Source organism: Electrophorus electricus, chromosome 26 (assembly GCF_041902795.1).
Source record: "Electrophorus electricus isolate QZ-2024a chromosome 26, ASM4190279v1, whole genome shotgun sequence".
Taxonomy (NCBI): Eukaryota; Metazoa; Chordata; class Actinopteri; order Gymnotiformes; family Gymnotidae; genus Electrophorus; species Electrophorus electricus.
The window spans coordinates 9992489-10019654 of record NC_137522.1 but is presented as its reverse complement, the minus strand read 5'-3'; the positions used below and the strand labels follow the sequence as shown (position 1 = coordinate 10019654).

The 27166-nt window shown below is 40.7% G+C and overlaps 2 protein-coding genes and 1 long non-coding RNA gene across 4 annotated transcripts in view; 2 read left to right on the top strand and 1 right to left on the bottom strand.

The window, feature by feature from the left end:
• Positions 1-19725, top strand: part of p3h2 (prolyl 3-hydroxylase 2) — a 38021-nt gene extending 18296 nt beyond the window's left edge. Inside the window, exons 2-15 of the mRNA XM_027018107.3 lie at positions 9964-10116; positions 11236-11425; positions 12249-12380; positions 13370-13497; positions 15435-15524; positions 16308-16348; positions 16447-16538; positions 16696-16823; positions 17460-17555; positions 17693-17843; positions 17984-18101; positions 18378-18453; positions 18546-18686; positions 19019-19725. Coding sequence (XP_026873908.2) covers positions 9964-10116; positions 11236-11425; positions 12249-12380; positions 13370-13497; positions 15435-15524; positions 16308-16348; positions 16447-16538; positions 16696-16823; positions 17460-17555; positions 17693-17843; positions 17984-18101; positions 18378-18453; positions 18546-18686; positions 19019-19108 — 1626 coding nt within the window. The 3' untranslated portion in view covers positions 19109-19725. The remainder of the gene's footprint in view (positions 1-9963; positions 10117-11235; positions 11426-12248; positions 12381-13369; positions 13498-15434; positions 15525-16307; positions 16349-16446; positions 16539-16695; positions 16824-17459; positions 17556-17692; positions 17844-17983; positions 18102-18377; positions 18454-18545; positions 18687-19018) is intronic.
• On the bottom strand, positions 835-27089 carry LOC113582382 (uncharacterized). The gene is made up of 4 exons (XR_003411156.3): positions 26994-27089; positions 26576-26681; positions 6241-6314; positions 835-982 (listed from the first exon to the last, which is right to left on the bottom strand). It is a non-coding gene; the product is annotated as an uncharacterized LOC113582382 (long non-coding RNA).
• On the top strand, positions 20060-25884 carry LOC113582377 (uncharacterized). 2 transcript variants are annotated; one of them, XM_081708276.1, is made up of 6 exons: positions 20060-21557; positions 21634-21791; positions 22481-22840; positions 23170-23208; positions 24711-24845; positions 25359-25884. In XM_081708276.1, the coding sequence occupies exons 2-6, from the start codon at positions 21752-21754 to the stop codon at positions 25532-25534; spliced, it is 750 nt and encodes a 249-aa protein (XP_081564402.1). In that variant the 5' UTR covers positions 20060-21557; positions 21634-21751; the 3' UTR covers positions 25535-25884. The 2 variants fall into 2 exon arrangements, with proteins under 2 accessions (XP_081564402.1, XP_081564403.1); XM_081708277.1 differs by having other exon boundaries at positions 21614-21791.
• Positions 27090-27166: the final 77 nt, after the last annotated feature.

Genomic DNA, 27166 nt, shown 5'->3' with positions numbered 1-27166 from the left:
CACACACACGCACGAGTTGCATTCCTCATTAGGAATGTTGGTCTCTGCCATGGGGGCTCTTCTCTCGAGCAGCTCCCTGCCAGGATCTTAACCATTGCCCCCACACAAAAACAACTCAGCCATTCCCCCCAACCCCAGAACAACAGCCCTCCCCCATTCCTACTGCCATTTTGTCAGCCAACTGCCTCTAAACTGTATCCTGAAATGCAAGATGTGTGTCATTATGTGCCCACCACAGAGCCGAAGATTCATTAGGGGGCGGTTTGCCCTAAAACCACGCTGTAATAAATAATGTAGCATTAATAAAGAAGGCATCTCAGCATGCAAGAGCTCTCCCTAGTTGTGTGACAATGTGGGATGACCCAGGCTGCTGCATCTTTTTTAAGATGCTGAGCCACTCAGTATGCTTTTACAGCCAACTGCTTGTGGTCAAGCAGATGCGTCCTTGGACTGCTGTGTGGTTTATAGCAGCAGGGCACATTTTCTCACCATGAGAGCATAACAAGCTGATCCCCAGCCACATCTCATCCATTGCCCCCCAGCCACAAAGTGCTGGTCTTAGCCAGATGAGCTACTCCAAGCACCTCTTTCTGATTATTAGATCTACTGAAATCCTACTGACATCTTTTCTCTCCCTCTAAGAACAAAGATATCCTGAAATAGAAATGCTGCTAAGGTCTTTAGTCTTGACAGCAAAGCTTTGTCAGCATGGACCCAACTCCACAAATATTAATAATGTAAAGCCCTGTGAAACTCTCAGACCTGGCTTTGAAGAAAAATAAAATACACTTGGCATATCTATAATTTAGGAGAAAACAAACGTTGTTTATGCTTGTAGTGATTTATTTACGTATTTTGTAATAAAGAAATATACTTTTTGCTTTTTAAAGAAAGTCTGAAACTTTTAAAAAGCCTTTTGAAATATATGCCCAATATCCACTTGGTTTTTCAATTTCCTCTTGTTCTTCAGTACAGAGCACACCTGGAAAGGATCAGAAGTAGAATAGTATGGGATCCACTAGATCAGATAAAAACACTCAACAGATAGTTGATGACTATGTAAGATTTGTCTTACACGGCAGTCAAAATGTCATTTAAGGCATCGGGCAGTATCCTGTACACAGTCACAAAATGTCACCGCTTTAAAGTGCTTTCATTTAAGCCGATGATGTACATACAATTACTTATCTTGTCTGCTTGCCAATCACAAAAACAACTAAAAATGAATTTGAGCTACTATAGATAGATTGATTAACCTAATCCATGGTACCTCTGCAGATATTTTCTTTGTGATGCAGTTTTATTTGTTAACAACAAAATTACTACTCTAAGAAAAACATTGCAAGTAATCTCCCCCCATGGTTTTCTTTCATCATACAGCAATGTAATAATCTCCACTTTTTCATGTATCTGTCTAAATTTTTACATAGGTCATATCACTTTTAAACACTTTTGACCATTTCCTCATTCATTTATTAAGCAACTTTTTTTGGCTGATAGACTGACAATATTCAGGACATCATTACAATATGGAATGTACTTACATAGTCTCAAAACTGTTCTTGTTAGGCCTCTACTGAATAAAAGAAACCTTTACTTATCAGTGCTTAGCAACCAATATCAATAACCAAGACTGATATAAAAACATTTATTTTCTTGGCAAAATATCTGAGAAGGTGGTTTCCATTCAGTTTTTATTTCACCTCAAAGAATGTTACAGAAAAATTCCAATCCGTTTCTTAGGCCGTGCATAGCACCAACACAGCACTTCTCAAAATTTTAAATGATGTGGGAGTTGATTGTGTGTTCGGTACCCTGTATGTCTGTAGGTCTCACAGACCTTATCACTGCTGTTAGAGTCAACCACGAGATTTAACCAGAACTGCAGTGGCCTCTCTAGTGGGGTAGCCTTTCTGGTGCAGTGTAGACTGGATCATATTCTGTTTAAGTAGACATGATTACTATGTTGCAATATGTACTTGCATATCTAAGCAATATGCAGTACTCCACAGTGTTCCACAAGTGTCAGTTCTGGGCCCATCATTATTTTATATATTCCTGTTTCCTCTTGCTGATGTAATCAGTAGATATAACATTTGCTTATCCAAGCTATGTCCTTGGCACCTGATGCCTACAAATCTATTGAAAAAATCTACTTGATGTTTCAGAACATCCTGAAATCGAACAAAGAAATGACAGATGTTCGGGTAGAAGAAATAAATCTCAGAGGACAGATATAGTTGTATATGTGGATTCCATGTCTGTGAAGACCAAAAAGTACATTAAAAAGCTGTTGTTTTTGACAATGACCTCAGTTTCAGGAACCATATTACTGAAGTCTGTAAGACATCACATTTGTGATGTCATACTGCACCTGTGCCGATTTCTTCTTTGCTAATGGTGAAAACACTCAAAGATGACTTTATTTGATCTAGGCTGGATTGTTGCAGTGCTGTCTCATATATTGGCTACCAAAGAGAAGGAATAACAATGTGCCATGAGTTCAGGATGTCGATACACCCATCCTCAAATCCATCTACAGGATACCACTATATTTCAAAGTTGATTTTAACATTTAAAGATTTGTGTGTGTGTGTGTGTGTGTGTGTGTGTGTGTATTTAATGCCATGGTCTTGCCACTTTCTATCTTAGTGATATGATTATTAGACATTCCACTGCTCTACCTCTCTGGTCTTCTAAAAAAAAAATGTATGCGTCATTCCAGAATCCTGGCTGAAGAGGTGGGGGTCTGTTTGTTAATGTGGTCCCAAGCTCAGGAACGCTCTTCCTGAAAGTCTGTGATCAGTTGACAACACTTTCAAAAACATATTCAAATGCAGTTATTCCACGTGGCATTCATATGTTTCACACCTTGAGAGGGCGCCACCAGAGGTTGTGTTCACCTGAGTACTAGCAACCTCCCTGTTGTCTGTCTGTCATCCTAGCCTTCAGCTGTAAGCATTTTATTCATTAAAGGCAATGTATTTAAGCCACCCCTGTGGCATATTCTAGTTGTGAATTTAGCTTGCAGTTAGCTTGCACTATTTAGCTTGCAGTTCTGGTTCTCTCATGTCTGCCAGGTTCTTCACCCTGTTTCCATTTATTCACCACGAGATTGGACTATCCTCTTTTGTGTATCAGAACTATCAATCCACATCTGTTTTTTGGATTACTGTTGCTGGATTTGAGTTTTGGATTTGATCGCTGTTAAATAAAATCTCCGCACCTTGTTCCACACCCCTTGTGTGGCTCATCAGTTGTTGCATCAAATAAGACTTTATCACTGATCACTTTTTTTTGTACTTTTTATAATTTGTTCTTTTTATTATCATATTCTGTTCTACTTAAAATTTTATTTTTATACTTAGAATTTTATTTCTATTTACTTTAAACTTTCCTGCCCAGAGGGCCTCTCAGGGTTCTGTGTGTTCATGAATATATATATCTGAAAGAGTTGGCACAGGACCATGTTCCACTCTTGTGTTTTCTAGCACTAATTTTTGGATTCAGGCTCACATGTTGGACCAAATAAGTTTCTCTGATCTCCTGGGAGGGGTGTTGAAGAGAAAAGGCTTTGGCTGGCTTCATAAGAGGATGAATGGTAGCATTGTATGGGCATGGACAACCCCCAATCCCCCCACCCCACCCCACCCCACCCCACCCCACCCCACCCCCCAGTCTTTTGTGTTTGCCAGAAAGGTCGGTTATGCATGAACAATGTACGTGTCTGCTATATATTTGACACCTGGACAGCATGACCTGCCCCACCCATGCTTTTTACAACCCATACCCACTGTATGGTCACATGGGTGGACTTGATCTCACTCACTCAAGCAAGAGCAGGCCATTCATTGAGGGAGGCTGTTCACAGTTTAAATATAAGACTTGAAGGCCATTGGATGGAATTTTCAGGAGGAAAACAAAAGTGTTGCAAATGATGTTGGTTATGATTGGGCTGGTTTGTGTCCAGCTGTGCTGATGGTTTGTGGTCATTAAAGGGGCCAGTATAAGTGCAGTCTTCATGGTCAAATAGTCCAAGGGAGGCTGACCTCTGAGGCCCATTGCTCTGGAAGAATGTGAAATGGAAGTTGATAGAAGCTGAACAGTAGCGACATATAGCCTTGAATGTTGTTAGCACTAAACCAAAAAATCTGCTTGAAAGGAAATACAAAGTGTGGGGGAAAATGGAACCATTTGGACAAATTTAAATTTCCTGGAACTTTTCAATCCCTCATACAAGGTTCTTAGCACTGCTTAGGTTTAAAACAAAGGAAAAGCCATGCTTAGAAGTAACAGCAAAGCACACTGTTTGTTTTTGGAAGCTCTTGAGAGAGCAAGAGTCAGTGTTTTGGAGAAAGTGAACTGAACCAACCTAAATTATAATGGTATTTTGGGATATGTATAATGTGTTTTCTAATCCTGGACAGATTTCCTTAATCTAGCATCAATTATGTATTTGCTTTAGCACACTGAATCAGATTCAAAGTACTGCTTTTCTCACAGACTTTTGTGTGAATGGCAAGGAAGTCATTTACAGGCATTTGGCTTTACCTCTATATATGCCTGCACCCTGTGGTCATCCACACCTAAATTAACTTTAAGTCAACATATCTTATTCAAACAAGAACCAGCAGAAGAGCCTGACTGAGTACCATACCACACCAAGGACACAGAACCTTCCTTTCAGTAGGGGCATCAGCTCCAGCGGTGTACAGTGGAAAGATTATCTCTTTTCCCATTTAGCCGTGCCGCAATTTTTCCAGCCGTCTTGTGTCTCCACACGCTGACCCATAATGAAAGAGGCTGTGTATGCCAACAGACTTAAAGACATTCCTCAGACATGACCTTTCTGGACGTGTGTGTTCTGAGCGGCGGCAGGAGAAGCTGAAAGGAGCTCCTGTTTTGGAAATAGGTGGGAATGAGCTGCAAGCAGACGCATGACATCATCAGCAGGCTGTCCACACGTTGCCGGCGGTTCCTGAAGCGCACGTGCCTTCTTGCACATGCACTGTGGTAGTTAGCTTGCCCTTTTTCAATGAGCTAAGAAACTGTTGATAAGTGGGGGTGAAAATAAATGTTCTGTGCTATATATGAACTGCACTGCAGACCAGATCCAGCTTCCTTTATCACGCAAAGTGGTTTTGGAAGCGCATTAGTACAATTTGTTTATTGTGTTTCCAAGGAATAAAGGTTTTTTAAAAAGTGGAGTGAATTGCAGCATTGTACACTCATACCTAGTAAAAAATGTCTAGTGTAAAAGAGTCTAGTAAAAAAGAGTAAATAAAAAACATAAATAAATTATTAGGCCAAGTATGCAAGTGAGTGCTATATAAATAATGACTGGGAAAAAATGTGAATGCAGCAGTGCTGCAGGTGTGGCTGTGGGTTAGGGTTAGGGTCAAACTGTCGCTTTTGAAGCCTTGATATCTCAAAGCTATATCTAATATTTTAGCTTTGATCTGCCTCAGTTTGTTTTGTTTTTTTGCCACACTGTTACCATGTTTGTGCATTTGGCTTCACGAGAAGTTCAGTGACGTGATCAGGATTTGTGCCTATGTCACGAGCATATCTCTGGCCTCATATCCATTCTGTTTACATTCTTCAGTAGGTGGGGGGACATGGAAGTGGTGCTTTGGCTTGGCCTTTTCCTCAGCCAAACCCCACATCAAGGTGGACTTTTCCGGCCTTACAGCCAGGATGTTAATGGTTTGTGTGTTCTGGCATGGGCTGGCCTCACAGAGTATTGAGCAACAGGTCTGCAGGTGCTCTGACTCAACTATTCACAGGGAAATATATGATTGAAAGTGTGTTGCGAGTGATTGAAAGAATGAAAGTGTGTCCTGTAGTGTAGCCTTGTTACCTTCCTACTGGACTATATCTGGATGGGAGGCAGAAATTCCCTTGTGTCCTATCCTGATCTCAGAGGAGGCCAAGTATGAACAAGCATTTCACTCCCCACTATTTTACCCCAAAGAGCTACTCCTGTCCCAAAGCGAGGCCAGGCCTGTGCCTCATTCTCAAGATCACATGGCTGTTTACTGACTTCATTTATGGAAATGAAATTCTTGAACAGGCATTGATAATAGGCTACAGACATGGCCAACAAATGGTCAAACATCATAGGGAGGATTGTGTTTTAGGTTGATCTGTTATGTAAGGTATAACAGTGTTTGGGCAGGTTGACGGCGGTGCAAGCTTGTTAATGTGTGTTTGAAGGTAGGACGCATGCTTAATGCATACCTCTGGAATGCAGATGTTGAAATCAGGCCCATGTTGAAACTCGTGAAAGGTTCCTTCACCAATATTTATGGTACCTGTATGGGAGATAAACTGCATTTCATTTATCTGTTGTGAGGTACTTTATGTTTAATTGACAAAATCTCAGAGTATTGTTCTATGTTATATCTGTAAACATAATGCATTCATATCTGTCATCTGTAGTTTGGTAGTTAGTGTATAGTAGCCGAGCCTTGTTAAAAGCCTTGTTAAAAGGTTCTGATCCCTTAATATATTTGTTATAGATAACATATACCATAACATATTTGTTTTTTACTCTGTAAATTATTTGGCATGTGTTTTGTTGTTGTTGTTGTTATTGTTTGTTTTTTCTGAAAAATGCATATTATACAAATGTGAAAAAAGCAAGTTGAGTATGTTGTTGCATGTGGAAGGTTTACAGTATGGGGGATTTAAAGGTCTGTGAAGCAATCTGAGGTCTGTATTTCTTCAGGACCGGAAAATATTAACTAACAGCCTCCCCACTTAGATTGTGAACTTATTTTCCGATTTTCATCCAGGGCTGCCCAGCTGAGACTAACTGCCTTCAAAAGTGGTCTTCAGTGTAGCCAGGCCATAAATCGGAGACCATGGTCTGCAATCCAGCTCCTTCATTCATCAAATATGTGAAAAAACCACCACAGATCAAAATTAACCATAGTTGTTTTTCCACATTTTGTTTAAAAACGCAATGCATTTTTTGATAATCACCTACACCAGCTGGTTTTCCGTGTTTACATTTTAGCACAGAACAATCAGTAACCATATGGCCTGGCTTGCTACAGTAAAAACACTCAACTTGATTAAGTGAACTTCTAGAATGGCTCATGTTTAACTGACCTGGCTGCAGCTATTCTAACGTAACATTAGTCTCCATAATTTCTCTGTTTTTACAGTTCAGCTTCATCTCCCTCACTGTGGAAAGTGCATTTCTCTCATTTTTTTTCTATTTTTAATTTGTTTCTTTTTTCTATGGTGTTCTACAAAAAAAATGGTAGTGCTAGAAATGTTCTCTGACCTTGTTATTGGAGATTAAAAGCTGGATTCCTATCCTGTGTGAGGAGTGTCAGTGTGGGAGTGTTGGTAGCAGATCGTTGACCACTGTGGATGGCTACAATTCCTGTCGTGAGTACAGGAATTGTTCTGACTGACTGCGGATAGGAATTGGCCCGTCTTGGAAACTGTTCCAAAAAGAACAGGACGTGTCAGTTGGTCAGAGCATCCCAGAGCAGAGTCACAGGGCCCCAGCCTGTAGACACAGGAGACACCCTCGTCCTCGAGGATGACGCTCAATGGTGTGAAAAACTAGAAACCAATATTTTGATGTGAGCCAAACATCACAGTCTCTGAATGAAAAGGCTTCCAACATTACTGGCTGAATACACAATAGTGAGGGTGATTATTGTGCATGTTGGCAAGACTGGCCTGAGACAGCAGGAGACTGTTATACAAGTTATTAAAAAGGGACTTTATTGAGCTCTATAACACAATTAGCAAGCACAAAATGCGGTCATTTATCAGTGGTCCTCTGCCTCCATGGAGAACAGATATATTCTCATGGCTACTTGAATTAAACATTTGCCTAAACAAAGGACACATGGCTTGAACTTTACTATTTTCTTGGTCTGCAACATATCGACTTCAAGTCGAATTGGCGCAAGCATCCCAGGAATCCCTTGCCTCAGCAGATTTCATAACTCCTTTAGGGCTCGATGTTGTTCTCTGTCTCCACTCCCCCCTCTTTCCTTGTCAGGCAGCCCTCAGGTTCAGCCTCAGCCCAGCTCCTCTACCCTCATCTACTGCCTCATCCGTACGCCCATGCCCCATACCTTCCCTTAAAAAGCATCAAGCTCCGCCACCACCTGTAGCATCCAGAAGAACGAGACAAGCACCTCAACCACCAGAAAGGCAACTAAGCTCCCTGTCTCATTGTCAGAAGAAGCTCCACCCTTCAGCATCTGCAATAACAGAAGATGACAACCCAGTTTAAGGCAGTGTGGAATGTTATTTTTTGGGTTCCTGCTGCTACAGTGGTGACATCAGCAGTGCATGTTTTCAAAACAAGCTTGGACCCAGTGTGCCTCTAATGTTTTCAGAACAGCCTACTTGTACCCAGTGTGCCTGTAATCTGTCCCAATCTCATGCTTATCAGAAACAGAAAGAACAGGGAGAACATATAAGATACTCTAAATGTATCCAACCTGCAGTATGTAAAATGTAAGTCAGAACTTTTGAAGCAAAGCACACAGGTTACTAAGTGTTTACATTCATCAATTTTATTGATTAATTTACAGATGTTATCTTTTATCTCCACTGATTTTTGCCATTTTTTAATTGCTGGTGATGCTACTATACATATTGACAATCCCATGGACAGTTACACCAAGGAACTCCTCACCATATTGGACTCTTTCATTCTCTCTCTTGCCAGCATTTGGCTGGCAACACACACTGTCAGATGAGCCTCACTTAAGGATGTATTTTAAGATTATTACAGATCATTACTGTGAGTTCGTTGATACAGTATGTGGGTCTTACTAGAACTCAAGACCAGATGCATTAGTTGTAGCTTCAACACCTTACCAACAAGCTTCTTGAAGAATGTGTTTCACTCATTATCGGCCAACATGCTTCAGATAGGAAACATCTCACTCATGTCCACACTAAAAACTGGAATTGTGGAGCCTCTCATAAAAAAGAAAAATCTGGAAGCATCTCTGTTATGTAATTACAGACCCATTTCTAATCCACCATTGATTAGGAAAATCACTGAGAAAATCATCTTCAAGCAACTTACTGGCTTTCTATCCTTATATAGCTGTCTAGACAAATTTCAGTCAGGATTTCGGCTTACTCAGTACTGAGACTGCTCTAATGAAGTTAATTAATCGCAATCATTTAAATATGCAGTCTGGAAAAGTATCAGTTCTACAACTTTGATCTCAGTACTGCCTTTGACACTACTGACCGCAAAATGTTTACAGATAGACTTGGGAGGTGGGTTGGACTCTCAGAAATGTTTCTGAAAGCAGGTCAGTGACCTGTGTGGTCCTCCAGGGAATGATTCTTTGGCTGCTCTTATATCATTTATATATGCTTCCTCATGGCCAAATCATCTTAGATTTGGGCTGCCTTACCACAGATCTTATGCAGATGACACTCAGATTTTTGACCCTCTCCACAAACAACTATGGCTCCCTCAACTCACTTTGCGAGTGCCTTGAGCATGTCAAGAATTGGATTGGCCAATACCTTCTGCAGTTGAATAAAGTTAATACAGATTATTAATATTTGGGAACAGCAAAGAGAGGCACAAACGCTTTCACTGCACAAATGCTTATCACTGTATATGAAAAAGGCCTTCCTCTTTTTAGTCCTGGAATCTCATGAGTTTTCACTGTGTAAAAGAAAAAGATGGTCACAACCTCTGTGATTTCCTCACACACATGCACATACACTCTCTCTCACACTCACACACACACACAGAGCCAAGTTGTCCTAGAACTGAACTGCATTGGGGACAGTGTTTCTGGATAGCTATAGATACAGTGTTAACAGCACAGTGCAGATCCTTAGCAATGTAGTGCTAATGATGCTTTTTACTTTACTAATTGTTACTAATCTCTCTCTCTCTCTCTCTCTCTCTCTCTCTCTCTCTCTCTCTCTCTCTCTTTCTCTGGGTTTTAGCTAAAGCAGCTGGACAAAGCAGCTGCTGCTGCTCACACTTATTTCCAGGCAAACCCTGAGCATGTTGAGATGATCCAGGACTTGGAGCAATACAAGGCACTGGAGGGAGTGGAAGAGAGGCACTTCATCAACCGAGAAGCTCGCCCACATCAGGCAAGCGACCTTTGGCCTCCCAATGAAATGGAGTTAGGGTATTGTACATATTACAGTGCATCTCTTCAGTCAGGGCCATGCATCAAGTAGGATTAAGGATTGTGAGGCAGAGAGCATCAGTGATGAGTCAGCATTCCAGAAGGAGAGAGTGAAGCACCTTTCTATCAGACGAAACAATTACAGCATTATGTCTAAGGGCTGCTTATATCTAGTACTCCCAAAACAAACCAGGTAATGCCAGCTAGTCCATTATGTCTAAGGGCTTCTCACAGTGGAAAACTCCCACCATGTAGAAGAACAAGCCACATATTTCAGTACCACCTACAGTATAACAGGAAATTATTTTAATCGGTCTTGTGAGTAAGTTTAAACTGAGTGAGGATGAAATGCCGGGTACCTGGACTAGAAGCGGTGCAGCTTTACAACATTCTTTAACAGGTCATTTGTTTGGTAAATCCTTTTCAAAGCATAGCCCTGTTTTGTTATGAAGATTGTCTGATGCCTGTGTACCAGAGCACACCGCTGTGAGCCTCTCGGAAGGCAGAGGCTGAAGTGAAGGTTCTGTATATTTTTAGAGGATTTCATGCAGTGTTATAAGGCACACATTCTTATTCATGGTGTGCCTTACAGATGAGGGAACATATATATTGGTTTGGAGCCATACTGGTTTAACTACTGTTGCCTTGGTTTTCATCCAGATGTTCAAATTTATCATTCATTTGCTTGTGTCTAGAAACCTTAGTGTTGATTTTAAAAAAAATTGTCAATACCAGTGCATCCAATTTCTTCAACCTAATCTGAGCATGATGGCTAACAGAGAAACCATAGAAGCTACTATTGGCCTGAAGCTACTACTGGCCAATTCCCTGTTGTCTACATTTAACTGGCTGGCATGCAGTTATTCTACCCTTGCACTTATTTTGAATGAAACTGCAAACTGCTGGCAGACTCACAGTGTTGGGCATTTTAGAGATCAAAACATCTTGCAGAAATTATTGTCCAGTTCTGAGCTGCTTGGAAGAAGTGCTGTATATTGGCCAGAGTCTGATTGCTGGTCAGGCTTGGCTGCCTGAGATGCACCACAGTGAGACCTTCTTCCCCCCAACCCCATGCATGCAGAAAGCCTTCTCTGCGGGGGCAAAACTGTACGATAAGGGGGAGTATGGGCATGCCGCAGTGCTCTTCGAGGAGGCCCTGGCTGGGTACTACCAGGCCGATATGAAGTGCAGAGCCTTGTGTGAGGGCCCCCAGCACTTTGAGGAGCAGGACCACACGCTCTACCGCTACAGCCTCTATGAGCTAATTTCAGGTAATCATGAGCATCTCCTCCCTCACAAGATAACACAGACACTCATGTTTCGAGCATTTTTCTGAACGTCAGCATTTTTCTGAACGTCATTTTTCTGAACGTCATCTTATAAGAACAAAACAAAGTTATTTGTATTTTTTGCATTGTCAAGGCCTTATAAAATCTTAGAACAGAGCTAATCTAGGAACACCTTAGCATTCTATAGGAAGAGACCTGGGTGTCTCCACTCAAAGAGCAGACATCATGTTTCCTGACCCCATTCTGTGGGGTTCATCATTTTTCTTTAATTTATCCAGACTTTCCTGTGTATTATTTAAACCTCTCCACCTCAGCTTTTTTAAATCAGAGGCAGCCATGTGAACATATGCTACCCCATGGCCCTGCAATGTCACAGCCCTTTAATTAACCCAGAGCAGAGCCTTGTGGGATGATGTCTAGCCACATTTAACGGCGCAGCTGGACTGGTGCGGCGCTGGTTTCTGCGCATAGTTCACCAATATCTCCATGCGAGAGGGACAGGGAGGCTGGAGGATTAATATTTTCTTCCCCACTTTGTCCTCCATTGGTCTGCATTACTGCTCAAGCTGTGAAGTTAAGCCTTGATTACAGCATACCAGACCCAGTGGGCCACCAGGTTCCGGGTGAACACAGAGTGAGCTGAGCTGATGTATGCTGACAAGCCGATGGAGAGCTGAATTTCAGAGACCCCAGTAAGAGTAGCCGTGTTGAAACATAGGGGTGCAGAAAGGCCCCTGGCCCCACAGCTCCCCTGCGATGACGACTCTGCAGGATCCTGACAACTGTGGGTATTTGTGCCTTCCAGATCACTACACGCAAATCCTGCACTGCCAGCACGAGTGCATACGAGACCTGGCCACACGACCCGGCCGCCTCTCACCCATGGAGAACTACCTGCCTCTGCACTATGACTACCTGCAGTTCGCCTACTTCCAAGGTAAATCTCTGTGCTGGCCCGAACCCTCACTTGGGTGGAGGTGCTCACCACTTTAGCATTAGCAATGTCATGTGTAAAAATGGAAAATTAGCCACCGTTCAATCACATAAATCTTCAAACAAATCCCACTCTGTTCATTTCATGTGAGCCACATGCTGCGCTTAAATTAATATCATCTTAAGGCAGGTTTTGTGGTATGGAAACACCACGCCAAAGAATTGGAATTGGCTAGACTGCTTGTTTTAACACTGCCTTGTTTAAAGTGCACATATGTGCATGATGTGAACAGAAGCTTATTGTGTGAAGCTACTAAATAGTATTTAGTCAAACTACGTAAAAGTATTAAGAACTTGCATTACGTACATCAGCAGAGTGAAGAAAGATGTGTTGATGATGTCTTTTATTAAAATCAAAAAGGATTTAATCTCACTTTTGCTTCTGTCGGCCATGTAACGTGAACATATATTTTTCCAGACAGCTAATATTTGCTTTTGCAAAGTGGTATATTTAAAACCGTTTACATCTTATTAAAGTACTAAGAATGTCCCAAAGATAGAGTCCTATGTCATTTCACCTTGAGTGAAAACTCTAAACGTGTTTTACTGGTAAGATAGGCCAACTGTGTGTGTGTGTGTGTGTGTGTGTGCGCGCGCAAGTGTGTGTGTGTGTGTGTGTGTGTGTGTGTTTGTGCGTGTGGGTGCCTGCGTCTGTCTCTGTCAAAAGTTATTTGTTATTTCCACTATCTCAGCCAAAGGTCTGCTCCTCTGTGGTCACTGGCTTGGAATGTACATGCTCAGAGTTACATGTGATACGTTTCCGAACTCCCGTGCACCCTCCAGAAGGGAAGACTCACTGCCTCACTGACGGAGGAAAAAGTTCTTCTGTAGACACTGTACACAGGCAGCCTCATAAACTGAACAACTTTACGGCATGTTCACTCTCCCTTTCTCTCACTCCCTCTTCCCCTGCCCTCTTTATGTTGTTCTCAGAGAACAAGCTGGAGGAAGCTCTGGTCTGTGCTCTAACCTACCTGCTGTTCCATGAAGGAGAGGAGTTCATGACTGAAAATGTGGAGTATTACACTGAGATTCTGGGAAGTGGGGGCCAGCCTCGCCAGGTGAATCATGAGTGAAACATAATACATAATAATAATAATAATAACAACAATAGCTTTAAATGATAATAGCTTTCAAATGCATTGTAAGGTTTCAGAATCAGATAATCAAGTAATACAATCATGATCAGATGAAGATAAATCATAAAGTGGAGCATAAAAAGAGGAAATGAAATTAAAGACGATATTTCACATATGGCAGAACAATGAAAAGCATGCAGTGATGCCAGGAACACCAAGAACTGCTACTGAGCACAGGACTAATTTCGAAGACTATAAACAGTGTAGGACACAGCACTTATGTGTGATAGCATTTAGTGTTCGCTCCCGTACAGTACAGTAAATGATACAGTCCAGATAGCTTAGTGGTAAGTAATCCAGCAGCTGAGAAAGAGGGGTGTGGGGAAGTATTGCAACACTGGAAACTGACCTCTACCGAGTCACTGTGCACTTAAATTAACAAATAAATAAACCCTTCACTGTCTTCTTTTTAACTTTAGTCAGGCCTTTTGACGAGTAGCGTTTTTTACTGGTAGTATTTTTTTGACTGGTAGTATTTGACTAATCTCTTTATGTTCACATGAGGATATATTTTTGATAGAGACTGCAAACCACTTCTGCAAGTCGCACTGGACAAGAGTGTTTGCCACATGCTGGAAATGTAAATGGGCTGGAGGTGTGATCATTTAAAATTCCATGTGACTGACTAGTCCTAGTTAGTGACTTGGCTGTGCACTGAGGGCTTGCCAGTACCAGCATCCTATAAGTGACCAGTGTGCTGGTTCTTGGCACTTAACTCTTACTGTCCCACGTGCATCTGCTGTATTTGGTGATGTCATGCTGCTCCCTGCTTAAATGTTCTTAGACGGCAAAATAACACAACGAAGTGTAACTCCGAAGGTGGTTGGTTTCTTTTTACACGGTTACAGCTGCTAAGGAGTTTATTATGTCTAGTCATGCTTGTCTTCACCATTTAGCTATGTCTGTCAGCATTTCATCCATTTTTTCCAGCACTGTCAAATTCAGAATGGAAATCACACACGCACACAGAAAGCCTGGACACTGAAACATCACAACACTCATTGAAACCGTAAGCACGTTTTGCCTTGAAAAGGCACGGTGACGGTGACTTCCTCCTGATCAGGACAGAGCGATGGGTTTGGCTGGCTGTGTTGTGCAGTAGTGGCTAAGCTGCTTTTCCTGTCTCTGGCCCTCAGAATCTTAACTGACTACAGGCCTTTTTTCAGCTGGCAGTGGAGTGAAGACTGCCAGAAGGCCCTGCATTTCAGGAATGGTGGAGGGAGGGAGGGGGGCTTCATGTCGAAACATCACAGCACTCACTGAAACCATTTCAGAGCTGTTTACATTACCATTACTGACGAGAGGTGGGTGAAATTTGCCAAAGCCACAAACGCTACCGGCTGCCACTGCTTTCATACCATTCACAATAGCAGCCTTCTCCCCTTTGCTACCACAGGAGGGGTCCAGGCCTCTGGTCTGCACTGGCACTGCTTAAAGAAGGGGGGCGCTGTGCTCCGCTTAGAGCTCTGTTTAAGGAGGTCCAGGAGTGACTAAAGGGGAAGAAAAACAGGGGAATGTTCTTTCAGTCACTCTACTCGGATACCACCGCATTTCTAACTTAGTGTTTTAAAAGAGAGCAGTGGAAAAGCCATGTCTTTAATGTGCTTTGCAATGGAAATATTCCCAAGTACAAAGGATCATCAGCCAAATGTAGGTCTTGGTTTGCATGTTTTTTAGTATTACTTAATATTACTGATCAATTTGGCCATGTGTAATAGACTACATTTAAATTCATTACCATTTAAACTAATTTAGGTCTCATTTGGGTCTCACTTTCTTTCAGCCCAAACGCTAGAGAGCTGAGATGGTCAGTCAGCACAGGCTCTTTGAGAATAAGCTCGCTTCCCTTGATTTTGCAGGAGGCTGTACAGTATTTGAAGAGACACAAGCAGGAGTTGGAGCTGCTCCTCATCGGCACTTCGAACATGGGCCTAGCATACACCCAGGGGGTGAGCACATTTCCGCATCCCACACAGTGACGAGCTGGAGCCGACTGCCTCCTCCTGCCCAGAAATGCAGAGAGATGGGTGCTGAGGCATCCTCGTGTGTACACCATCCTACACAGACTGGCCTCTGAAAGGCAGCAAAAGGAAGTCAGAGTCGCAAGGAACCAGGTTTTAAAAGTCAGGATATAATTGCTTTCTGTGTATACTCAGGAGTCAAAACTCATATGGGGGAAGAATATGTAGATCGGGAAATTTACTGAGATTCCAAAGTGCCAGTGTGACTGTAGTTTTTCATTCCAAGCAAGCACAAGCACATCTGACACAACTAATCAGTTGTTTTAATACAGAGTACAATTGCTTAAGCAAGTGGAATCAGGGGAGCTCCCTACAGCCATGCTGGTCCTTTGTGCCTAAGCCTGCCTACCCCTGCTATATATTCACTTGAAACTAGCATTTAAAATATGTCTCTAAAAGTTACTGAACTCATCACAACTAACATGCACTTCCCTGCTCTCTGACCCTCTGGCATAATGTAGCTGTAAGAGTCTGTGAACAGGCTGTCGGCATTTTTAAACAACAGGTGTCTCAGATGCTGCAGAATCGTAAGCCGTGCTTATAGTGCCCCCTGGTGGGAAGAGTCTTTGTTCTATCAGCTGCTGTCACAGTGCAATGCTAGTAGGATGGGTGGCTTTTGAATTAGGGGGCACTGGTTTTGTTCACAGGTTAACATGTATATTTACATGGAAACTGTATCCTCATCCTGTTTTCTTTTTGATTACCTGTTAGAACTACTGGAACAGCCCAGGAGGAAGAGATGACACAAACCGGTATATGTCACTCTGTTCACTGGTTTCCTTTGTTTGCTGGTAACAGCAGTCACTGAGCAACAGTGCTTTGGTGCTCACGTCAGGCCTGTCGATTTCAGGATCCCCTCAGGGACAGATGGCGGGATGGAATACGTACCCATCTCAGAGAAACGGAACACCTCCCTGTCTGTGCTGCAAGACCCTAGGGAAGGTAGATCAGCGCATTGCCCTGCCTGTGATCTAGATGTGGTTATTAGCATGCAAGCATAAGCCATTGGAGCATCGAGCCCCAGATAGAACAGTAAACTCTGTGCGTGCGTGCGTATGGGTGTGTGTGTGTGTGTGTGTTTTTGTGTGTGTTTTTACAGGGGGCCCTTTATTGTACGATAGCGTGCGTCTGGTGCTGAATTCAGGTGCTCTTAATGGGACTCAGAGGGCGGTCTTTGATGATGTCATTTCTGAAGATCAGTGTTCGGAACTACAACACCTGGCACATGTAAGTCGGCTTTATGCTCATTCTACTCGATATCTCTTAGTGTCCTGTTAGCACTTACAGTGCACTTGGAATGCCACAAATGTGACCTAATTTCTGGCACTGGGCACTGGGTTGTTCACTGTGGAGCAAAAATATGGGGCTTCTGGAGCCAAAACATGCCTGATGACGTCTGAAGACAATAAAATCGCATTCCCAGCAGAAACCAAACTGCTTACAGACCAAAAAAAAGCTCATAATGACCTGAACGTGTTTCTTGCCCTACCCGAGTATCTTATCACGTTCACATTCCAGAAGAGAAACAAATGAATAAAACCCATTAGTTTGCCAAATATTGTCAATAACGTTAATAAATTATGGTTTGTGCCAGTGTTCACATATCTCTGTGGGAGTATGGAAATGTAAATCTCTTTCAGAATGTATTTGTCGTTGTTGTTGTTGCTGCTGTTTATTTGCCTTTTTTTCTTGTTTTCATAAGCAATCACTTCTATTTTCAAGTGTTAATGTGACTTGCATGTCTGTATGTCTTGTGTGTGCCCCTTTGTGTGAGGGCAAGATCCACTCAATGCATGATCATGATATCAAAGGCAGCAAGACTGTTAATATGACTATTGTCTTTTATTTCATCTTCACTGGCAGACTGCGACTATTGCTGGAGATGGCTATAGAGGGAAGATGTCCCCTCACACGCCAAACGAAAAATTTGAAGGGACAACCGTGCTGAAAACCTTGCAGGTAAAATTAAATAAATTTCTTTTGATGTGGTCTTTTTCATATCTCACAAGTGTGATGCATCCTTTATGCCATTCCATTTCTAATTTTGGCAATTGGGCAACCACCCAATTTGCTAATTATTTATTTGTTATTCACAGTATGGTTATGAGGGGCGTGTCCCTTTAGGAAGTGCCCGCCTCTTCTACGATATCAGTGAGAAGGCTAGGCAGATCATTGAGTCTTATTTCATGCTCAGCTCTACCCTACATTTCTCATACACTCATCTGGTGTGCCGTACAGCTATTCCAGGTACATTATACTAAATGGCCATCACAAAATGTGATAAAGTAATTCGCCGATCGCCATTGTAAATAGACAAAGTACTGTCAGTTCAGTTGTGTGAAAACCTTTGGACTGGTGAGATGTCTTTTTTTCCCTGCTCACCAAAGGTCAGCAAGAACTGAGGAATGACCTTAGCCACCCGATCCATGCTGATAACTGCCTGCTGGACCCCGAAGCCAATGAGTGCTGGAAAGAGCCTCCAGCATACACCTACAGAGACTACAGGTAGAAGCATGTCTGGGCATATTTCATGCAAGGATTTCTCACATATCCATTTAAGCCAAAGGTCAAGATTGGTCAATAGGAGGTGAGGTAGGAGGCATTCCTATTGGACAATCCTCTCTTTAGGCTTAAGGTATGTTGCTTACTGAGAAATCTTCACGACGTTCCTCTCCTCTGTCACTAAGACGGCGCTGCTTTTTGTTAAAAAATGTTTTAAGTAGTTGTACCTCTTTTTCAATGTATAGATTATGTAAATATCTTCTCATTTGTCCCTTTCAGTGCGTTGCTGTATCTAAATGGGGATTTTGATGGGGGAGAGTTCATATTTACTGAAATGGATGCCAAAACGGTTAAGGTAGGTAAATTGCTGTAACGGTATAAAAGTGTAACCTTTTAGGCGTCATATGCGCAAGTGAATGTTCTTTTGCGCCCCCTTTCCTGTTCTAGGCATCGGTGAAGCCAAGGTGTGGGAGGATGGTTGGTTTCTCCTCTGGCGGTGAGAACCCGCATGGCGTGCGAGCCGTCACCAGAGGGCAGCGATGCGCCTTGGCGATGTGGTTCACTCTGGATCCCCTCTACAGAGAGCTGGTGAGTGGGTAACAGTTGCTGCTCTCACATTTCCCCTGCTGTGGTTTATATGGTGCCTACAAACTGCCAGATTACATGTTGAAAAACTCCACCACACTCTTCAGGCCCCTTTTTCCTTTATTTTCTGTGGCCATCATTTTTTATTTTAAAGAGCACTGAATTGGGAACATCTTAAAACTAAATGTATTCATCTTGCAGTCTACAAATAAATTTTAAAAAAATTAAAAAAATTAAAAAACACCTGTAGAATTACTTTATCCACCTTTCTGAACATCCTAATTACTTGTAACCTAGTTAATAGAATAAATGAAATACGTTGGATGGATTTGCAGGAGAGACTTCAAGCGGATGAGGTCATTCAGGCACTCCAAAACCAGCTTCACTGGGCTCAAGATCACATTAACCCAAAAGACGAGTTATAGTCCAGGAGCCAGAAGGAGGAGAAAGCCTTTCATTCAGAACGGTTTCTATTTATGATCAGAACTTTTTTGATTTTTGCACTTTTTGATATGTGTTACTTTGTTTCAGTCTCTGAGAATATGAATTTTATTGTGCATATCAGGTCACGTTTTCATTCATATTTTTCTTTGACATGAATTGGTTTGCATCATACAGATCAAAGGTTGTGCTATTACATCTTCTAGAATGCATCATGAGTAAGAGCAATATGGATATGGAAAGTGTACAGTAAAATAAACTGCAAAAAATGTGCTTTTCAAATCTGAGGGGTTTTAGCATTTTATTTATGTGACTTGAATTACATCAAAGATGTATGTTGCAAATTATATGAAAATTATTTTGTTTTTACTGTATATGCTTTGGTAGGACTGCTGTGTTTATTCACCAGTCTCTGATTTAACCTCATACCATCAATGTATAGTGCACTGTAATTTTTCTTTTTCCAGAATTGTTCATTTGTCTTATAGATAAGTGTTTACAATACTGACTCAACACTATGGTATGCTCTGATCATAAATATCCACCATAGCGCGTGTCAGCATTTGATGTTAGGATCTTTTTTAATAAAAGATACTTTTTATTCCTGTTTCAAGGAATTTTAACTTAAGTGTGGCATGTAATGGTCCTTTATTTTTAAATAATAAAAAGATGTCTTTACAGTCTATATCTATGTATTTGGTTGCTGTTTGTATTGCAATTTTAATGACATTTCAAAAATATTTTAGATATTTTATTTTTAAAAAGGAAGCTAGCCATATTTTCTCACTGATATGTAATGTTACACATATTTAAGTATGCCTTATAATGCACAAATATAAATGTATGTGTGTGTGTGGGGGGGGGTGGGGGGGGGGGTGGGGGGGAAAGGGGGGTAACTTTTATGTGTTTTTATATTAAAGATTAAATTGTGTCTGTGTTCAGTTATTTTCTACCCTCATCTTCAGTATTTGATAATCAAAAGGAAAATTCTTTCATTGAGAGATTTTGACTTAAGCACCAAATGTTTTGATTTATTATTATATCTGGCTAGCCATAAATATTTAATATGAAGGGTCTGATGAAACAATACAAAGCAAAGAAAATGTCACAAAGTCTGGAGGGATTAAGAGATTAAATACCTGAAATGCTGTAGTCAGTGGCATTAGATTATAAAAATTGTCCTTCATTACAGACAATTACAGATAAGCAAGATGAAACCAACAATAGTATTATGTGCACTCCCCACCCTCTCCTCCAGATCATGCAGAAGTGAGAATGGAAATGGAAAGATGTCCATCTCGTTTATCTGACATGACAAATTCCAAAACAACGACAAAATGTTTGGCCACATTAAGAAGCCATTCCCTGGTTACATTGCCTATTAACTGAAAATATTTTTGAAAAAAATTATGTTAGGCCTCACAGTATCAATCAACTTCAATCTGTCTTAGAAATCATGAAAGTGTTGGTAAAGATACAAGATGAAAGGTTTGATTGGTTAACATGTTGGGGAAAATGTCTCTCCACATCTAAGTCACTCATTTTAAACCATTTCGGTAACCTGTACTGCACATGTTTACTTCAGTCATCAACAGCAACACAGTGTTTCAACAATACATTGTTTCCATTCAAGCCAGGAAATGGTAGAGGTTACACTTGTCACCAGGCTCAGCTGAGTGCATAAATTAAATGTTGCAGTCTTTGACGGCACTGTTCAAATAAGCGGTGTGCATTATGGTTCCCAATTCAAACTCCTTAAAAATAATCTTTGAAATAGGGTCCCTTCCTCCAGTATTATACTGTCAAGAATGTCAGATTAATGCTGAAAGTGTAAAAACAACTTATGCTGTGTTCTGTTGCTTTATCCATTGTAGGGTTCCAGAACTCTATTGGTTAATAGGGATTTTCTGTGGACGTCCCACGAACCAATTATATGTTGTGTGTCTCTCAGTTTCACACTTGGGGGTGTGCTGTGTAGTTTTGTTTCTCATCTGGCCTTCATGTGGTTGACCCGATTTCACAATGTGCTTTCCAGCCTCACTGCATACCAATTCAAACTGTCACTAATGGAGCCATTTTCTCTGTGAAGAGCAATTCTCTTCTCAGGCAATGCTGCAAACATATTGACCGTCAGATATTTTACTTGGCTTCCCCTTTTTTCATGTTGCGTTCCTTGCCTGCCATTTTACTCTTAACCCAGCTCGTTTCCAGCTTTGATCTTTTTTTTCCCTCATCCTTGGGGTGTGATCGGCCCCCTTGTCTTTCATGAGTGCCCAACTACAGCAGAACTTGAACTTGACTCTATTGGTGGTTGGAGACCCTGCATATGCAGACACTTCCCTCCACAGAGCAGTCTTTACCTGTCAGGGTTTTCAGCTTGACTACACAGGAACCTGCTTAGATACCACACTGTCCCTTTTCTACCACAGTTGGGTAAGCAATAAGAACCTTTTAACCTATAATATATTTTTTGACATTTAAAACTTTAGTAATATTACTGTCACAACAGGCTTCCTTTATCACTGGAGTGTGACTCTGATGACCCCTGCCTTGCCCTCTTGTGTAAGTTGCTCTGGTCATATCAGAAGGGTCTGTCATTTAGGGTGCAGCGTCTCCCAACCAAAGCAATGAACCAGTCCAGCATTACCTTCTTTCTGCTGTTTACAGGTCAGAGATACACTACATTCTCTGGAACTTTCCAAGGCAAATATTACTGTTTGTTTAGTTTAGTCTACTACAAATGTTTGGATAAAAAGCAGCAATCATTAGTTAATTGTTTTGTTCTCTTCATTCTATTAACAGTTCTACGTCCAGTTTATGACCCAGTAAGAAGTTCTGCTCTGTGTTGTGTTTAGTTGTTATTTATATTACCCTAATTAGTTTATTTCTTTTACTCTAATTTATTAGTGTATCTTGAACTACTTAATAGCCTACCACAAAACCATTTGAGAGAACACAAACTTTTTACATTCTATACTGTATACAATTTTATGTGCATAAACTTCTAAGGTTATGAAACAGGCATTTTTTCTCTGTCTAGTGCTAGAGTGAAGTTTAAATAAAAAAGAACCTAAAAAAACAAAACAAAAAGAAAGCCAGTAGAATAAGCTACTCTTTGTGATTCAGCACAGCTGAATTGGCAGAATTAGATTGCATTCATCTGTAATTGTTAAAAGACATCTACGATGGTAGCTGTTAATGGAACCATTCCGGTAAAAATTGTTCATTGCTATAGACCTACTAATCACTCATTCATTTGGCAAATTAAATACTAGGCTGTTTTTGTTTTTGCAGGAAGTTATGTTGTTTTTTTCTGACTTGGTTCTCAGTGTGCATTTGATTTATCTTTTCTACAGTGGGAAGCATAATTATGAGTGCAGTTTTGAGTACAGAAATCAAGCCTGAGGTAACAGGACAGTTTGAAGTATGTCTAGGATCCAACACAATCATCAACTGCAGTTTCCAGACAAGTGAAAAAACACTGAAAGTAGGCTGGTACATCAGTCAAAAGCAATCCTTGCCTGGCGAACGGATCAACACCATCTTTCCAAATGGCACCCTAAATAATCATTACCAAGAAGAGAGGGGAAGTACTTGGTCATTCCTGACTATTAAAAACATTACATCCAATGACAGTGGATGGTATTACTGCAAAGTCATCCAGGACATTCCACTACTGAAGGAGAGTAACAGCAATTCATCATATTTAAAAATCAGTAAGTACCTTCACAGAGGAAGTACTTCAGGAGAAGTTTGGAAGTATGTCAGGAGAGGGTTACGGTTAGGGTTAGGGTATATATATATATCATACTAACATGACATAAGCTAATGATTATACTATGTTTCCGTGATTGATAATTTAAATGTATTAATGTTAATTTCATGCAAGTAGTAGTTTCAATAGTCTGTTTTCATTTTCTTTTCACTTGTAAGAACAAATTATTCTTAGGAAACATTTCTGTAATGCATAAACTGCAATCATATTTCATAACAAATATCTTTCTTATATCTGCTCCTGTTTCTGTTTCTGTTTTTTTTCCCACAGAAGAGGAGGAAAATACAACAAGTTCACCAACAAGTTGTGGTAAAATTTTCAGGTTCTTGTTTTCTTTTGTATAGTCTGTAGGCTACTTGAGCGAGATTTGACATGTATTGTAGACTTGTTAATTTAAAAAAAAAAAAAAAAAAAAAAAAAAAACAATTAGGAATAAGCCTGATTTTGCAAAAAATAAAAAAATAAATCTACAACACACCTGTGGTGCTGCCTTTTGTGAGTGAGGCTATTTCTATAGCACAGTAGTGCTCACAACTGGTCTGACAAGCCTTTGTTCTGCACATGCTCTGTCAGTTTATCCTATACGCCTGATTGCAAACTTCTCAGACTGGGTCAGATGTTTTAGACTATGGAAAATATCAAATGGGAAATACAGGCAAGACAGAGAATGTAAGATTTTCTGTACATGGTTTTAGAACGATAGCTCTAGAATCTTACAGGGATCTGAAGGTCTTGCTCAGGATGTGTTTAAACATTGAGGAGCTTGTTTAAGACTTTAATTGTAGACTTTGCACTGAGAAGAAAGGCTGAGTTTGGACAACCTGAAGCACATGTCACACAGACACAACACTCTTACTGCAAAACTGCAAACTAGTTTTCCCTTTTTTGCTAAAATGACAGCAGAATTGAAAACAGAAACAAACATTCCGTAGTTCACCACACGTCAGAGGGGAAAAAAGAGGTACTTAGAAAAAAAAAACATTTGCACATAAAAATTCTCACGTCTTGTGAACGTTATTTTCAGTCCTCATAGTAAGAATAAAACATTGAGTAAGAAAGTAACATTACATACCGTGACAGGACGAGACAAAACCACTAGCCAGTAAGTTTCTCGGTTAGGTCAGATAAGTTACTTGGTTTCTGTGACATTTCAAAGCAGAAGCGAGATAAAAAATAAAAGTGGTGCTTGTGGTTACAAAGGCTTTTTAATGTTTAAAACAATGCTTAGTAGCGTGAGAGTCGGAGGAAACTTGAAAATGCCTCCTAGTGCATGATTTTGGGGACCATCAAGTTGAAGCGGGAGCGAGGCTCAAGTGGTGATAAATAAAGGCTTTTTATTGCTGCAGACAGCAGAAAACAAGGCTTAGACGCGTGAGAGTGCAAAGAAGGTTGCAAATGTGTCTCCGCACTTGGCTTTAGGGACCGTCAATATTTTGGTAGGAACAGTGGGAAAGAAACTGTCGACGGGATCATGAGCGGGGAAGTGACTGAGGGTTGTGATCGGTGTGTGCTGCTGCGGTGTCTTGACCGGGCCGTTGCGTGAGTTATGCTAGATAAGTGACTTGGTAACGGCTAAAAATAGACACTGCTTGATTGACACCAAGTAAATGCAAAGTAGGTTGGCACAGCATATTTAATTATTTACAAATATATAATAACCAAAAGATTATATTTTTGAGTTCCATAATTTGTTGAAATAATTAATTAATTAAGCAGGTATTAATTTGTTTAATTAATTTGTTTCTTTGTGAGTTATTTGTTTGATATTATGAGTATATTCAATTTGACTCTTTTTCCTTTTCTTTCTGCAGTGACAGATTCTCCAGTGATCGTGAGAACAGGGTCAGTGCTTGGTAAATGGTGGGTGTGGCTAGCGTTGCCATTGGGGTGTGCTGTGCTGATAACAAATCTGGTTGTCATACGGCTCACCTGCTGCCGAAGACAAGGTATTCGTTAAACCTATTCGTTGATACACGTTATGACTGTGCGCCTCAGAACAAGCCCTGTAATGACAAAGGTAGTTACATAGAGACAGGTCTTCACATAACCTACGTATAGGTTTGCACTAGTCCCGACAGACCGGCTGACTGATTAACGAAGTTTAATTAACAACAGCGATTGCGAGTAAACATGGAAGCAGGTAGCATGATCGTAAGCAACGGCTGCATTGTAAAAAGTAATGCACGCCCAGTGCAAGCTCTGCTCCTTCCTGGTGACGGCATAGCAGTGAGTGAGCATGTAGGTTACATGTGGTTACGAACGTGCAGACTTATGCTCCGCTGAAGATTTCAAATAAAGTCCGCCCGTAACAGTGCTGATTTGCAGTGCACAAGCAGAGCACATTATCTGACCTCCTTTGTAAGACCCTTGTCCTGTAATGTGTAGGCTAACATTCACAGTTAGATTGAAAAAAGGGGGTATGGAAATAACTAACAAAGAACAATATGTGTATTTCTCAGAAGGCCCAGTTTATGAAAACACGACTAAGAGACGCCTACAGAAGGAGCACTCCCCACGGCTTTCCATGCCCATGGACAACAGCAAAATATCGAAACAAAGGCACTCCATGAAATCACATAGCTATACTAGCTCAAAGATAAACAACCAAACAACAAAAGGTAAAACATCTAAGTGAACAGTCTTCTCTGAAGCGCCTGCCCAAATCTGCTTCTATCATTGCTGTAATTTCCGTTGCATGTGACATACCTCTTCTATTAGATCGAGGAAGGCATACAAAGAAGCCTTATCACTTCGTGATAGTTTGGAGATGTTTATACAGTGTTTTCCTTTAAGCATTAGAGTACAGTCTTTTTCTAAAGTAATAACACAATCTGGATATTAATAATCTGATCAAATAATGAATTAAATTGAAGCATACATCAATGCACATAACGCATTATTATTATATAAATAAATATGTAAATGAGAAAAGTTATACAAGAATGTTGTAAATGTTAGAAATGTAAAATTATAGAATAAATTTATCTGCATAATTATACAGGTCACTGAATAAGTGTGCATTTTTTACACAAGTTTTATAACAATTCATTTTTATTGCATTTATTCTGCCATTATTTTTGTTCAAAACAAGTTCAGCTAATCAACACAAGTTAACTGATCCGAGGAGACACTATGTGTCCAGCAATTTACTGGCCAAGGCTTATTCTATGGTGATTTATGTTACAGCTTTCCTACATGCCTCCATTGTCACTAGTGAGTTCCCCAGGGCATAAAGAGAGAGCATAAGGAAATACACTGGGGCTGTTGGAGATGTTTACTAGTGGAAGGTGCCACCTTGTGGATTTACTACTGTGTTTTCATTTGAGCTCGAGACTAGTCCAGCCATGATCTCACCTAAGCTATGCCATAGGCATTAGGCTTGGCATTACACTCTATAGCTGAGGTATTTAACTTAAGATTTTATCATCCAATTCCTGACTCGAATTTTGTAATCACTAGTAGGTAAATGAACGTAGCCAATGAACCACTTTGTTGTAATGTATGACTACTAGTTAAAGGATGAAAAATCTGCAGTGCCTGGATCTTGAAACCTGTGATTTGAATTCCTATTTGTAATATAAATTAGTTACCAGTTTTTACAAAATCCAATGATTTCAAAATCCAGGACCATGAATTTGAAGTCCACAGCTAAAAAAGCTTTACAGAAAGTACTCACCCTTCTGCATGGACAGGGCAGGGTTTTCTTCCAATAATTCATGCAGACAGGTTTGCATGCTCAAATCAGCAAGCTGTGACATAGCTAGAGTTATGGGTCCCACTGCCTAAAGAAGATATTTACCAAAATGAGTATGAATAATAAACAAAAATAAATAGTCCCAGTGCATGCCAGTGCTGCAAGCTGTAATATGCCTCCTTTATCTTTGAACTAAACCATGTTCATGTAGCTCACAACACCAAGGTCATGGGTTCGGTTTCCAGTGAGAACACATAGACCTACTGTGAAAAAGACACTGATAAATATGTAAGTTGAGCTAGATAAAAACATCTGACAAACGGTGCAAAAATGATATATCCATTTTACCCCAGCATTGAATTTATGTAGTAATACATTTAGTAATGACTTGCTCCCTTACCACTGTTTTGGGGGTTCTTATTCTTGCTTACTTTTTCATTTAGGTTCTGTTACTTCTATAGTCCTATGCGTGATGTGAGTGTTAAGGAAGCACATGTCTTTCCTTCCTGTTGTTGCACTGGACGAGGCGCCTCTCGAGTGCCCCCTTCAGACAAGGAAAGGCATTACCGTTAA

Excerpts from the sequence above, each read along its gene's own strand:
- LOC113582377 (XM_081708276.1), top strand. The coding sequence starts at position 21,752 with ATGAACCAGTCCAGCATTACCTTCTTTCTGCTGTTTACAG. Across the intron at positions 22,841-23,169 it reads TTCATCATATTTAAAAATCA|AAGAGGAGGAAAATACAACA; the intron begins GTAAGTACCTTC and ends TTTTTCCCACAG. Across the intron at positions 23,209-24,710 it reads AAGTTCACCAACAAGTTGTG|TGACAGATTCTCCAGTGATC; the intron begins GTAAAATTTTCA and ends TTCTTTCTGCAG.